The sequence below is a fragment of the Apis cerana genome, linkage group LG13 (assembly GCF_029169275.1).
Source record: "Apis cerana isolate GH-2021 linkage group LG13, AcerK_1.0, whole genome shotgun sequence".
In the NCBI taxonomy this organism is placed as follows: domain Eukaryota; kingdom Metazoa; phylum Arthropoda; class Insecta; order Hymenoptera; family Apidae; genus Apis; species Apis cerana.
The window spans coordinates 6,148,375-6,163,941 of NC_083864.1; the positions used below are offsets into that span (position 1 = coordinate 6,148,375).

At 44.0% G+C, this 15,567-nt stretch overlaps 2 protein-coding genes across 51 annotated transcripts in view; one reads left to right on the forward strand and one right to left on the reverse strand.

Annotated features, from left to right (window-relative positions):
* Positions 1 to 15,567, reverse strand: part of LOC107996164 (tensin-1) — an 87,233-nt gene that overhangs the window by 25,789 nt on the left and 45,877 nt on the right. For 33 of the 50 annotated variants that reach the window (XM_062083848.1, XM_062083852.1, XM_062083847.1 and 30 more), the window contains 5 exons: positions 9,742 to 9,963; positions 9,072 to 9,235; positions 8,785 to 8,934; positions 5,007 to 5,304; positions 4,516 to 4,753 (listed from right to left, as the gene is read on the reverse strand). In XM_062083848.1, the coding sequence (XP_061939832.1) occupies positions 4,516 to 4,753; positions 5,007 to 5,304; positions 8,785 to 8,934; positions 9,072 to 9,235; positions 9,742 to 9,963 (1,072 nt within the window). Of the gene's footprint in view, positions 1 to 4,515; positions 4,754 to 5,006; positions 5,305 to 8,784; positions 8,935 to 9,071; positions 9,236 to 9,741; positions 9,964 to 10,649; positions 10,899 to 15,567 lie in introns of those variants that run through there. The other 17 variants (XM_062083893.1, XM_062083892.1, XM_062083859.1 and 14 more) reach the window with 6 other exon arrangements.
* Positions 1 to 15,567, forward strand: part of LOC107996166 (putative sodium-dependent multivitamin transporter) — a 99,290-nt gene that overhangs the window by 4,566 nt on the left and 79,157 nt on the right. The window lies entirely within an intron of this gene.

A 15,567-nucleotide genomic window follows, 5' to 3' on the forward strand; every position in this document is an offset into this window, starting at 1 on the left:
GCGTCGTTCCGTGTCGAAATCGATATATAAACAAACGAAATTCCACTACGGTTTGTATAATATAAACACGCACACCGAACGGAGCGTCGGATAATCCGCTCGAGGCTTCGTGCTTCGTAGAATCGCGCGAAAACTATTAAGCACCGTCTCGTCCCGACGCCAAGAATAAACCAAACTCCTCCCCCACCAACGGAACACTACCTTCCACTGTTCTTTACATTTCCGTCTTCTCGTCGGAGGATCGACCTTCTCCACATTTCTTGTCTCCCTTTTTTAATTTTTTTCTCTGACTTTTTTAATTTTTTCCTTTTTTTGAAAAAAAACGAATTTTACTTTTCACTTTCTCGTAGATAGATAGATGGATAGATACAAAAACAGAGACAAATATAATGGAAAATAATCGTTCGTTTTACGAACGTGGTCGCGTGGGTGCTATTTCTTCTACGGCCGATAAAAGTTTATCGGTTTGGGAACGGTTGGGGGGGAGAGAAGCGGTTTTCTATAAATTGGGGGCAAAACCTTTCGGGCGGAAGATATTTAACGACCGATTCGTTTCTCGTATATTTCTTTAAAAGGAGGAATCGGGAGAACAGGAAGTGCGGCGAAGAGAAGGGTAGACTGGAGAGAGAAAGCGGAAGGGGGGTAGGTTTCGATGAAGAAGATAGTGGAAATATTTGGAATTAAAATTGGTCGGGTGCGCTCACGGTTTTAATAGCCTTCGTGGTATTAGTAAAGTTCTAAATTAAAGCATCAAGTGGCGGCTTCAAGGATAAACTGCACTTTGTACAGCATCCATATAGCTATCCTCCTTCTATTTTCGAGTGCATAAATTTTGATGACGGATGACCTATTTATCAATTATTAATTATTAGGTAAGGGGAGAGGAGAAATGTGTGGTATATAGCGAGAGATTTGCGAATAAATATCGCATAATATTGCATTAGAATTATTCGCATTTGAATTTAATAAGAAATCCAAATTCTTACGTAGACCCTTATTGAAGATTAATACGAGAATTCGTTGCAAGTTCAAGCGTTATTTTTAAAGTTTCCCTCTGGAAACGACTCCCGGGACGAAAGTTGAAATTCAATTTTTATCGAATAAATTTAAAAAAATAGGGAAAAAGAGGAGAAGAAATCCTAGCAATAAAAAAGAATAATAAAAAAAATCTGGCAGAAAAGAATTTCAATAACGAAGAAAGAAAAAATGCAAATATTATATACACTTTACAAAATTTCCTAGGAAATTTTCTAGAATCTTTAGAAAATGATCTCTCGATTAACTTTGACCGAGATCTAGGATAATAATAATTTAGTCGAATTCCACTTGTCGCTCGATCATTGGCCGTTATCAAGAAATTCACGCGGATTAAGGATGAATAAGACAGTGAACAAGTATAGGAGGATGGATAAGGGATCTTACAAATGAAAGGGGGCAAACGTAATGATCGGCCACGGTGCAAAAAAAAAAAAAAAGAAAAAACACTCCTCGTTATTTTCTCCCTGTACCATTTGATTCGAGGGGCGTGCTCTTAATTCTAGATTTCCACGTTGCCATAAGGCTCGATTCCGTCTTTATTTCCTCGTCCCGGTTTCCTATTCCCATTCCATCCAGGAGTGTAAAGAGAAAATGTAATAAAATTTCTTCTCCTTCGTTCGAGGAGGTTCGCTCTCTTCGAAAAATTCGATCGGAAGGGGATCCTTCGTGAGATTAAGTCCAAGTACGTGATACTGCACGACGAATATCTCGATCAAAGGATAGGAATCCTAATTGACGTTGCGTAAAAATTAATTTAAAATTAACGTTCCGTTCTAGAGAATATCGGAATTTCGAAAGAATTTGCTGGAGAATTTTTTCGTTTACGAATATTCCATCTATCCGATGATAATGAATAAATTTAACTATTTGAATCGACGAGTCGAGATAGATCTCGATCTCGGAAATGGAGAAAATTTTATAATCTATTTCACATTTTCCCCTCGAACATGGAAGAAACTCGGCAAAGCTTCCCTGCTGGCGTGCATCTTGCATCTCGCATCGGGTCGTTAAAGTCGATCGTTTGTAAAGCGAGAAGGAACAAGCTCTTGGAATCTTATTTTCCATGGCGTGGGTGCACCGTGTGGGCAACCTCCCGCAACACCTACTACTTTATTCCTCAAGGTTCACAACTTGAAGGTTCGTTACACTTCCTGGTATAATCGTTCCTTCCACCTTTCATCCCATCCCTCCGCGTTTCCACTTTGAGAAAAATAACCAGAGCGGAAATACGTGATACCGAAAACCGCGGATTTTTTAACGAGGAAAATTCCCATCGAAATGTCTATCCGTGAAAATTCGTCAATTTACCGGCGGCCGACCCGCGGTTTCAATTATCCGGTCGAATATGAAAGAGTCGATCGGCAGTCAGGTGTATTTATTTATCGAATGCACGTTTCGATACGTTGCGCCAGTGACAACGGGAAGAGAGAAATGAAAAACCGTAGGCGACGCGACGCGTCAATACCAGGAAGAAAATCCGCGTCGGATTTGACGGAATATAAATGTAGCCTGAAAAATGAAATCAATATGTATATATACATATATAAAATCGATTCGTGGTGCCATGACACGGGGGCAAACGTTTATATTCTCCAAGTTTCATTCCGTTTTATTTTTTTGATTAACGAAACGAATCGCGGTTAGGTTTCATTTCTTCTTTCCTCTCCTCGTCCGGATCCAGACTTTTTCTTTTTCTTTCTTTACTTACTTAGCGGAGATCCGCTGCGTTGTTTCTCCCCACTTTTCTCCCTCGGTATCGTTTTCGAACCTCGTAAACCTCGAGAACCACATCGATGTAACCATCGGCAACAATTTAGGTCACAGCTTTATCGGAGGCATGGGCCGATCGTTAACGAAACGAATTGAATCGGACTCGTCTCTCGTTTCTTTTCCCCGGCGATTCGACGGACGCGTCACGGTGTGATGTAACCGTTCCGAATATTCGAAATGGTTCGAATGGGTAGGAGTATCGTGGGCGACGATTCGCTTCGTTTCGTTTAACGTAGGTCGGAATTTGGGGGAAATCGGGGCCCAGGATTTCATGTTGCGCCTCCACGAGATCCATCATCCATCTATTCGTGCACTCTATTTGCCCTTCCATCGATGGGATATCAAAGATATCAAAGAAATGTAGATATTTCCAATCTTGTCGATCCTTCGTCTTTTTTCTTCGAAAGAAATTTCGCCGAGTTTCGAATTTTCAAATCTTTTCTCGAAATCTTCAAAATATCTTCAAATTCTTACGTATCTATTGAATATTTTTGAAACTCGAGATTGGCTAAAAAATATTTAATACCGTTTCCTGAGGAGAGGAGGAGATTTAATTAAATCAAGCCATCGATCAACGAGATATGGCGTGGGAGATTTTTTAATTGCAAGATCGAGAACTTTTATCTTGGCTTTGGGGGAAAAAGAGACAGCGAGAGCATGCTCGAAGGTGAAAAGAAATCGAACTTATTACGGAGTTCCTTCCATCGTGGCCCGGTCGTTAGGCAAGTCGACCTTTGATCTATTTCCGGACGAAAACGCGTTTGTCGCGGCGATAAACCGCCATTTTACCTCTGTCTGACAGGACGTATTTCCGGCGACGTTAGTCACCCAGTTTAAATACATCGCATTAACCGCTACGTTTTCGTCTCTGTCCGCTTCTTTCCTACCTGTAACCCTTTCTTTCTCCTCCCTCCGAGCCAAGTTGTATTTCTGACTGCTTCTCGCCGACGGATCGAGGTTAATTGGCTACCATCAGGATGAAAATTAACGCGAATTAGTCCCGGGGGCCGATGAGTTTCCGTCACTTGAATCGCCAGTTTTTGTCTTATCGGTTTAATTAATCGCACGACGAGTCGTCACGTTATCGTCTCACCGATCCTCTCCAAATCCGAACTTTTCCCGATAAAGTCGTCAGAAACTAAACACGCTTTTGAACAGGAGGGACAAAATAAAATATCCTGTCTAGTATTTTGAAACAATCGTAGAAACTAAAATTTCGTCCCTCTCTTTCTGCCGATTTTCTTCGAGGATAGATTAAATCCCTAGATCCCTGATCTAATATGAAATAACAGTATCCTCGTTACTCGAAAACGCTTGAAGAACGTTATCGACAAGAAGTATCTTAGAGAAATAAGGAATAAAGTGAAACAGAAAAATTCCAGTCAAGACGACACAAACCGTCCACCGTTACGCAACACACATCATCTAACCTACAATTTTCCTCTTCATTTTCGACACCCTCTTCCAATTCTCCTCGGCCTCAAGTGAAGTGACCTCCCCGCGGTAACCCGATCTAACGCACGAGCAATTGCGCCAAATTGATACGGCCGCGTTGTAATCTACTCTAATCTAACCTAATCGAGCGCCTCGTTCCATCTTTCTACTCTCGTCGTTAATCAACCGCGACTTCTTCGAATTCCTTCGTCGTAAGCACCCTTGGCGGTGGTGTAAACAATAAGACCGACCAACACGGGGATGATTGCTCACCGTCGTCGCTGATCTCGAGATTCGTGTAGCTGTCCCAGTGGAGGATGGGGTCGTGATGAGCCGAGGCGTGGGGAACAGCGGGCGTCGGCGCTGGTACAGGCCCGTCCTGACGTTTGGCGTCGGTAGCGAAGTACAGCGTGACCACGCTGTCGGGTGGACACCTCGGGTCGTCGCAGGCGACGTCGAGCTCCGATCGAGGGAAGGAGACCACGTTCTCCGTAATCACGCAGGTGTGGAACTGCGGAAACAATATCAACCCGTTTCTTAATGCTTCTTCTACGAGCTCGATGAACTAAACTTAATGATTGAGGATCTAATTGCGTTAATTTAATTTGTTCCTCGAGGAAATCTACGTGATTAGAATTGGAGAGGAAATTGCACACGAGAAAAAGAGAAATTACACGTGAAATGTAGCGGTGTGAATGCAGTGTGGCGTTGTGAATGATTATTAGATAATTGGGGAAGTTTGGTGGTAGTTTAGTCGGTCTTACCTGCAGGGAAAACATTACTTCCCGGCTCTGCTTCGAGTACACTCTATGGTAACATTTCACCAGAATGTCTCCCCTCAGACGAAGACCCCCGAGATTCACGGTGAACTCGCGAGCATTCGTCACGGAGTAGAGATCCGAGGTGTAGACGGGATTCAGACCTTCGTAGACCTTGAGGAATGCCCGGCAACCCGTGGGCTCGAAGAGCGGAACGCCGAGGACGGTGAGATGCGTTAAATAGAGCGGGGATTGACTGATCCTTAAGGAGCCTGATAAAAGTCCGCTGAAATATTTGATGTACCTGAGGAAAAGGAACGGCAACAATTTTTAAAAGTATTCGCCCATCGACGCGAAACATATGATGAAACGTAAATACGTAAACACTTTTACGTCGCGTATGCCAAAATCGCAATGCGTTCGCGTAGAATCACGAATAGGATTTCGATTTTTCGTGTAAAAAAAATGTGAGAAAAAATCAAATTTTCGTGATCAAAATCCACGTAGAAAATAGAGGAAAGTGTACCGTTGAAGTCCCTTTTTGTTTTATCTCGATATCTCGTACGGTCGTCGAGATACAAGGACTCGAAGTTTCCGCATGCGTTTAACATAGCGCGAAATTATGAATGGGTCCGCGATCTACTGACCTACATTTCTTCCTGGAAATGCGTACTACGTTTTTCCAGGAATCGCTTGTCTGGAGTTTGGGATAGGTCAGCGAGACGAGGTGCGAGCGAGAATTCCGAATAAGAAACAAGGATGGGGATAGTAAACGATTAAAAATTAACTTTTTCTTTACACGACGATATCTCGGCAACCGGAAGTCGTATCGGGATAAATGAAAGAGCGTTTTGAAGGGGAAGGTTCCGCGCTTCTAATCATTTTTCACTCATTGACCGGAAGTCATTATCTTCGGAGTTATAGCGCTTCAAATTTTTACTAATTTTAATAGAGTTCAATCGGATTTAAGCTAAATATTAAAAATTACCTCTTCTTTACTCGACGATATCTCGGGAACCGGAAGTCGTATCGGGATAAATGAAAAAGCGTTTTAAAGGGTAAAGTTTCGCGCTTCTAACAATCTTTCACCCATTGACCGGGAATTAATATCCTCGGAGTTAAAGCGGTTCAAAGTTTTCGTAATTTCGATAGGGATTTTCATCGAATTTCGAGGTAAAATTTTAATTAAATTACTATTCCGAAGATAAAATTAGTCAAATTTATCGATAGTAAAGACTTACGTTTTTGATAATTATACGTAAAAAAAAATTTTAACTCCAATATTAACACAACCAATCGTTAAAAAAAAAAATATAAAGATTAGCGTGACTAGCGTGTTCTAAAATTTCATAATAGAAACATTACGACACGCGACACGATACAGCAATTAACGCCTAAATACCACGTTATTTACACTTAGGTCAAGGCAAATCTACTTTTTTCTTTTTTTTTTTTTTTTTTCCCTCCTCATTAATCCAATCCCATTTAAACCAACCAGGATGGTCAGGACACGAGGCTCGTTTCCATGGCGAAATGCTCGAGGAAGCGAAAAAAAGAACGTGTGCGAACCGCGACCGTTTCCGTAATAATTCCTATCCAATCACGTACGGCCGAATGTCTACCTCGCGCGAACGTTTCGCCATATTTGGCCACCCTCTCGCAAACGCATCGCGCCAAAGCATCGCAACGTTCCCCGTAGCTGTGACGGCCACCAACTGACTTTTCTAACTTCTCACTTACTTCTACCCCTTATCCCTCATATAACGGTGCAGCGAGATGAAACGTTAGACGAAACATCCCCACGAAACAGGAATCTTCTGCTTCGACGCACCGAACGAAACGAAAATTTCTTCGTTCGAAAATTCACGCTCGATTAATCTCACACACGATTGGATACACGCGCGGCAAACGCGGAAGATCAGACGAGAAGATGAGAAATCGGAGAGAACCGTCGTCCCAAGGATACCTGTCGATTATGCAGGCTTCGTGAGCGCTCATGACCGTAATTTCGCGTCGATCTCTCACGAATATCCCCGCGTGTCGCTCGTAACGAAGCAGATACGATCTCCTCGATCCCCTCTGGCGAGGCAGAGGGGGAAGGAAAAAAAATACCCGCTCCTTTCTCGGTGGCACCCAAGGTGCTGCGCTCGCGCGTTACACGATGAGCTTCTATCCAGAGCCTCGGCTCTCGATAATGGATTCATACGTTCGCGGGGAATACACGGCTAACGACATGCTAATGCTCGCCGCTCGTGGAATTAATGGGGAAACTCGATCGTTCGGGGGATGTGAGATCGCGGACGATGGAACGAGGAAGACGACAAGGCTCCGCCGTGTGCAACCTTCCGCGTATAAGGATATCCCCCTCCCTTCGATCGGGGATCATTACGATCGCCCGTGTGAACGACGAAAACTTAAAGAGACGTGGTAAACGCGCGCGGATGGCTGATAGCTTTACCTATCGGGGATCGCGTTTATTTCAACTGGATTTTTTAATCGAAGCGTTGAAACGCTTCTGGCGACGCGGAGGCGGACGACCGTCTTATTTATCGAGTATCCTTGAGCGATGGATGGTAGTGGAAGGAATTATTACATCGCACGTGAGAATATTTAAGAAAAATTAGAGTGGAATTTTGATAAGATCGTTGTATCTTGGGATTAAAGGACTAAGGATTAAAAGTAAAGGAATATAAATATCTTCCTTTCTATTTTATACATATATATATATATATATATAATAGAAGGAAACGAGGTCATTTAGCCTCTGAAGTGAGTTATATTTCCGTGCAGTTTTAGAATCGTTACTAGAGTTATTGGAGTTTTCGCAAAATTCAGTAGGTTTTCGCTAGATGTCACCTTCTACCACTTTTTCAGCTTTCGTGCAAGTAACTCATCCGGGGATAGCGTGCGATAATTTTTTGAAATTATTTTTCTGAAAATTAATTAAATTTAAAAAAAATTTCGTCGACCGTTAACGCGCGGGACTAAATTCAATTCGTAAAAAGTTTTCGAATCGTTAAAGTAGAGAAGAACCTAATTACACCTTACGAAACAAATCTCGTATCTATTCGATCAATGGTTTAAAAGGATGAGCACGATGAGCCAGATATATCTGTTAGCTGGTACAAGTGTGACTACATTCAGAGAATTATATCGGCCTTGAGTGGAGTATTTTATCATAGAATTTACGGGACTTTTACGACCGTTTTATTGACGCTATGATATAGAAAGCTTTTAACTTCCACTTTTTACGGAGTCATCAAATACGCATTAGAATCGAGCAAAATACTAAACGCAGTCGTGTAAAAAAATATTTTCACGCGTCTCTCTACAATTTATTAATTGCCCGATAGTAAAAGATCGCTTCGAAATGATAACAAACCGATATCAAACGCTATTCTCCTCAATAATCAATTAACCGAAATCTCTCACGCTATTCAACGTTTCGAGGAAAAAAAAAAGAAGAAGAAAAAGGAAGAAAAAAGAAAAAAAGAAGAATCCTATTCTCACGATTACAATTAACTCTGTATTGCGTGGCGCGCATCCATTAATTATGACATAATAATTTTACGTAAGAGGAGAAGATTCGAGGCAACGCTTCCCTTCGAAATAAGGGATTTAACGCGATCAACGATTCGCAAGGTGGTTGCTGGATGCGGCCACGCCCGTCGATGCCGCCTCGACCAAGCATTATCTTAGTTATTCGCGACTAAGAGGCGATAAAGTTTGCTTTATCGTCCCAACGTCAACACAGGCAAGCAACGTCATGCACCGCGGTGATTACCTTCGATGCGAGGGAACCTGCAGGGATCCAATCTTGTCGTCGAGGAATCTCCTCATAGCAAACCTGTCCAACGCCTGATCACGTCCGCCGCAGATGCTGCTGTAGTTCATGTAAGCGGACACAGCCACACCCAATCGTTCTTTGCTTCCCCTGAACAGATGCGCGGAATGAGCTTTTCTTCGCCTTCCTCTACGACGACGGACCTCCCTCCTCCTCCTCCTCCTCCTCCTCCTCCCCCTCCGTCCGTCCGTTCGGCCAAAGAAACGACCAAGAGAGAGAGGACTCACCTGGCGTGGAGGACGACCACGCGATTCGGAGCCCCGTTCAGCCAGGAGTCCAGCTCCTTGCACAGGGCGCACAATCTTTCCAAACTGGGCGCCAGACCCTGAGGCCATCCCGCTTCCCTCGTGTTTGGCTCTCCCGCACGACCCGGCGACGAAAGATTGAATATCTGGAAACGGGTTAATGTTATCAACAAACTCTGTCCGAATTCTTCTTCCAAAATGGAAAAATTGGAAAATTTTTGCGATTCGATGTCACCAATGGTAGGGTAATGGTCAGTGACTTCTGTTCGCGGCGTGATATCGTAAAATTTAACAGGCTTGAAGGAGCAAGAGGAGGGACAAGAGTCCTTTATATATATATAAGAGGCTGAGATAAAGATATTCGAAAGATAACGACCGTTCGAAAAATTCCTTGTACCTGGGATCGATCGGGCATCACTTACCTCCGTATTAAGATATTCAGGGATAGCGAGGATAGCTTATTAATTAATAATACCGCCGATTAGAGCGCGTTAGTCGATATAGCAGATGGTACACCGGCAACATTATCCTAAGCTGGCTTCCTCCGTTTAATAGGTATTGTTATTATTTGGTGAAAAGAGAAGAAGAAAAATCGGTTATATCGGTTTAAACCGGCCCATTAATCTCGCCGCCATTTACTCGCCGCTCTCACCATATAATTATCAGCGTGCTTTCCACGCAGAAGAGCGGTAGCGTGTTCGAGGACTCCCTGCGCATCCTCCCTGTACCAGAGCGCGATGATTCTTTCGGTGACGTAACAAAGCTCCATCACTTCCGTCACACGGCCACCGCCTTTCCCGGATCCTGTCGTCGTCGCGTCCGCCCCGACGCCTGGCGTCCTCGCGGGTGTCGTCGTCGACGAGGACGTCTGAATCTGAAACGCGCACGAGTTTTCGTAATTAATTCCTTTGGGATTTTCCACTGTATTTTCTCAATAAGATATATATATATATATATATATAGAAAGAGAGAGAGAGAGAGAAAGAGAGAGAAAGAGAGAAAGTCTAATTTAACGTATTTCGTTGTGCGTCAAAATTCTCCTGAGAAAGGTTCTCCGGGAAGCGCTGTTACTCGAGCCACGCTTCTCCTCGCTACGGGAAATAAATTATTTTAAAGGCAGTTTCGAGTGTATGCGATCCGGTTCCACAAATTGCATTGTATGAAATTCTTCTTGTACAATAACATTCCGGGGAAGGAAAGATTCAAGAAAATAGTTCACTAGCTACTTCAACGAAGGGAAAACAAATTATTTTAGAGTACGCGCAACCTAGTTTTACAAGATTCTCCTTTTACTGTAAAGGAAAACTTACTGTAAACTGCATTCATCGGCTTCGTATTTCTTTTCAAGGATAACGGATTTTTATTCTAAGATTAATTTTTGACGACAATTTCGTAAATTATTTCCCCTTTCTCCCCGTCTAAAGCTCTATCGTACGACTCGAGGGAGCAATTTACAATTACACTTATCCACCCAAGATTCGCTAACAATTCGTCAACAATTCGTCCCGAAGCAACAATTTTTCGTCCGGAAAATTAATTTTTCTCTCGAAAATGAAGAACCTTGGAATATTTCGGTGCGTAGACGATCCTGACCTGGACGACCGCGTTGTCCGGCATGTTGTCCCTACGGGAATCTCGTAACGAGTCGACATCGAGTTGTTCGGCGCTCGAGTCGCGGCTCGAGGAGCTTTTATCCTGGCGGGAAGCCGACTAAGAAGGATGCAAGCACGGCACGACACGATGCACGGCGACAGACTACCTCCTATTGTGCGTTGCCTCGATTCCACTGAATTCGTTCGACGTCTTTTGCCTTTTGCCCCGCCGACTCTCTTCTCTCCTCCGCACAGCTGACGTTTCACCCATCCCCCTCCTCCTTCCTCCCAACCATTTCTCTTCTCCGCGTGCACCGTATGATGTAACGAATTCGCCCAGGTAGCGTGACTTGAGTCAAAGTCACGCTCGTCATTAGGCGAGAGACGCGTGCGCGGAGAGCGGATAAAGCGGCCAATGGTTAACACTGCCTCAAGGGCGACGCGGAAAAATCGACCGAGAAATATGAATAAGTTCCTTGTCCGCGAATTGCGCCGCGTCTGCTCGAACGAGGCTGATTCTCGAGTTCGAGGAGACGAACGGGCGAGTGAATCGTTCGTTTCCTCCGAGACCACGTGATAAATCGTGAACGCGTGGAAACGAAGCCACGTTTTCCAACTGGAAGTATTTATTAATATACGGAATTCGCCATTCCGTGGCATCTACGGTTTCGATCTAACAAATATGGGTCTCGATATTAACGCATTAACGTTGATTCTCGGTCATCTCAACGGGGTATTATATTGAAATCTCATATATCCGATCCTACGTGCCAGGGAACAATAATGACGTTAATTCTAACCTCCTCGAACTCCGTCGAGTTGTCTCGAATTAATAAAAAGGAAAAAAAAAGAAAGAAAAATACCGATAATTCTCCGCTCCCGCTATCTCGCATCGCGAAAAATATCGTATCGCAGAAAATTGCAAGTTTACAATAACGATAAATCGTTATCGTTAAGAAATTACTTACTGTCAAAGAATCGATAAAGACCTTCCTCCTTTAAAGTATCCAAGAAATGCGACTTCCTATCTCCGAAACGTTCATTTTCCTCGTCTCTCTCTCTCTCAATTCATCGAGGCGAGTGAGAAAAAGGCGGCGCCCTAACGTAACTTGCGATATCGCGCAAAACGCGAGCCGCGAATGAAAAATCAGGCCGGCGTGTCGGACGATATTATCGACTTGCTCGCGCGTGACGCCCGACAAATCGCGCGAATATCTCCCAGATGACACCGGATTCTCGATCTCGCATCGACGGATGGTCGCATCATCTCTCGGGCGCGAGAGCAGCTCCCCTCTCCCTCCCCCGACTCGATCTTCGAATCCTAAGCGAACGACACGCGAGAAACACGAAGGACGCGGCGGCGGCGAGGCACGAAGGAGCGACAGCTGCGGTAAGACTGTAATGGCAATTTCACACGTGAGGCCGAAGGGAGGGATTTATGATCGTCCGCGACAGAACGCGCGAGGCGAAGCTGGCTGCGAATCCGCGAGAGAGAGAGGGAGAGAGAGGGAGAGGGAGAGAGAGAAGCGGCGAGCCGCGTTACGATCCCATAAACGTATTTTTAGGCACCTTCCTCTTTCTCTCGCTTCGCCTTGGCTCGATATCCGCTCGCTTCCGCGCCTCTTTTGACTCGCCACTCGGCTACTCGATGCCTCCTCCTTTTCCTCCTTCTCTCGTTCTCTCTTTTCCTCGAGGCGGAATCGTTAAATTTTCGATTTACCACGTGGACGGACGGAAATATATTTGAATAAATTTCCCGGAGGAAGAAGGAGAGGGGAGGGAGATGGATGGAAATTAGATCGAAATTGCAGGGCCAAATTGTTCGAGCTATTGAATTGTTATTGCGAAATAATGGGGAAGAGAGGGGAGGGGGAAAGGTAGGAAGAGGAAAGGAGGAAAAAAGTCATAGACTTTTTTAGTTTCTTTTTGTTTCTCCCGTTGATACAACTATCTTTCGCGAAATTTTGACCAATTAATTATAAATGGGAAGAAACGAGAACGAAAGAATGGAGGAAATTAAACGTGCACGTGTTTCGTTCGCTTCGATACCAGAGGCCGCCACGATACAAACATACCGCGAAGGCGAGAAGCATTTTTCACGGAAACCGATATTTTTCACGGGAAATTCGCTCCTCCCTTGCTTACTCGTTACTATTAACGTCGCATACACCACGTTACGGTATATAACGCAACTTCAAACGCGCGCGGATAATTCGAAACGGCTTGTTTCCATTCCAGGAAAGGGTCTAGAAGAGACCGCGTTCCTCTCCAATAGGAAAACGGAAGACTCGATCACTGGAGAATATCGTTTTTTTTTTAGAAGATCTTCTCGTGTATAGGATGCTCGTGCATAGGCCGTGGCATTACTAGGAAGTAATTATTATTCGGGGGCGTGAATGGAGCGTCGTGCCGGTAACGTCAATTATCGTTAATCCGCGTAATTGCCGGCCGGCTAATTTCTAATTGCAAGCAAAGTGGCGAGAGAGAGAGAGAGAGAGAGTGGGTTTTATCGTTATCGACTTCTTTCCGCCCCGATGTGTGTACTCCTCGTTAACATCGCCGAGATCCGATCGATACAGGAATGTTTCGCGAAAGATCCGGCCAAAGGTAAATTCCAAACTTATCGGAATTCTCTGTTATTGCAAGGCGTTCCTACACTCTTCCCACTATTTCTCGCGAGAGATTATTAAATCTCCATCAGATTCAAATTACTCGAATTCTTCCGACCGAGTTTTTCCTTCCCCGTTTTCTCTTATTAATCATTTATCAACCATCTCCAATTACACGAAATATGAATACGGAATTTCAGAAGTTGAAACGGAGAAAGGAAACGGAACGCAAGTCACAAGGTAACTATATTCAATTCTGATTGATATTGTCCTTCCAAAATCAATTTGCTCCCTCATTATCCGATGCAAATTAACCCGTCCCCTTATTTCCAAATTAATTTAATTAATTTACCCCGTCGAATTAATTTCTATACCAATTCGAAACGAAGCTCCAAGTTGAATTTAGATTCGATACAAAACGATATATTGAAACGATTGGGGGATAAAAATAGAAAGTTTCTATCCGTACGCGTAACGCGTGTATCTCTGCATCGAGCGTTACATTGAACGACACCGAGCGACGCGAGAAATCGATAGACCAATTTTGCAATAAATTTCCAAGCCGTTAGCCACGATTGGCCATTGAGGAACGATTCGTCGCGACAATCGGTAATAACCAGTTACGAGCAATTGTCAGAATTCTCTCCGATCACGCCGCGTTTCACGTTCAATATTCCGCGTGTATATACATATATTTATGTGTACACGCGTGTACATATTTTCGCGAGAACTGCCGCGGCACGAAGTTGGACAAGGGTTACGAGAATGCATTTATACACGGGCGACGTCAATATACTTGGGATTATCTCGACGGAGGATCGGTTGATTCTCTCTCTCTCTCTCTCTCTTTCTCTCGGCGGAACGTTGGTACGGTAAGCTAGCTTACTGCCATTTTACCGAATAATTTTCTCCGGTGTCGAGACGTTAACGCGTAAAAGATGGCCGGCTGCTGCCTACCGGCCTACCCGCTGCTATGATTTCCAAAGCAGTGGAAAGGAAAGAAGGAGAAGGAAGAGGGGGAAAATCCTCCTAATAAAGCGTAAAACATTTCCCTTCCCAATCCGCTTCTCGGATTCGTTTTTCATTCCCTTCCCTTCGGCTTTAAAACTTCTTCTAAAGTTGTTGCGTTATCCAAGATAGTTATCGCAAATATATATCGCTCGGTGTATATAATAATAACACGGTGTCCTCGTTTAAAAAACGAGAAAAATAAGCGTATAAAATTAGTGGAAAATTGTAAAACTCCTCTTTGCTCGTATTTGTGAAGAGAATCGAGGATTCGTTCGCATTAGGCGTTACTTTTCCACGCTTTGGGCACATCTTTCGCGTATCCATTTTTTCCACGTTTCCCATAAATGCATATATATATATTCGGCAACTTTTCTCACTACGTTGTCGTTGCAACTTCGGCTTTCAAATTTTTCAAACATCTTCGGTTTCGCTAATTTCCTACCTATAAAATTCAATCAAACTCATAAAAAATAATCCAATGCTCGATTCGAGAATGAATTTCGAGCGGACTGGAGAGTTGGAGTGAAATAAAGCGACGATATTTTTCAATTTTCGATCCTGTTTCGTCCCGAGCAACCGAACAAACCGGAATAATAAAACTTTTTATACGAAGCCACTCGTCGAAATCCCATCTATCGTCCAACGATTACGTATCGAGGCGATGCAAATGATTTCATACGTATGTACGCCTCGAAGGGTAATTTCGTAGGCGAATCGAGGACTCAATTTTGCATAGCGATCGTCCGCGAAACCGAATCGTCGAATCGCGGGTGTAGAGAACGTTGTTCAGCCGAGGAACGACGGGCAACGTTTCGAATGTAAATAGGTCCTGGCCGTGTTTTCCCGCGGAATAAATGAAGCCACGGGGCTGATGTAATCGACTCTGATCCTCCAACGTGTCGAGCGTATACACACGCTTCCTCCTACGTATACGAATCGCGGTCGGTTCGGTTTAATATTAAATATTTAGAGAGGGTCGGGCCTGCGAATCGCGGCCTTTCTTATCGGATACAACGATAAGCCACGCATGTATGTAGCCGCGGATCGCTTGGCCATCAACCGGCCGCTTATTTCCATCCACTTGTTTCTTCCATCTCAAAAGGAGGTGGTTCGCGCGAGAAAATTTAACGCGGGACAAAGAGGAGCGCGTCCATCGGAGCAAATTTCGAATCGGTTCATTAGCCGAGCTGGTAGTAACCGAGATTCCGATGAATAATTTATGAGAGCCGGCGCGGACGAGACGGGACGGGCGAGCGCAATTTTCGA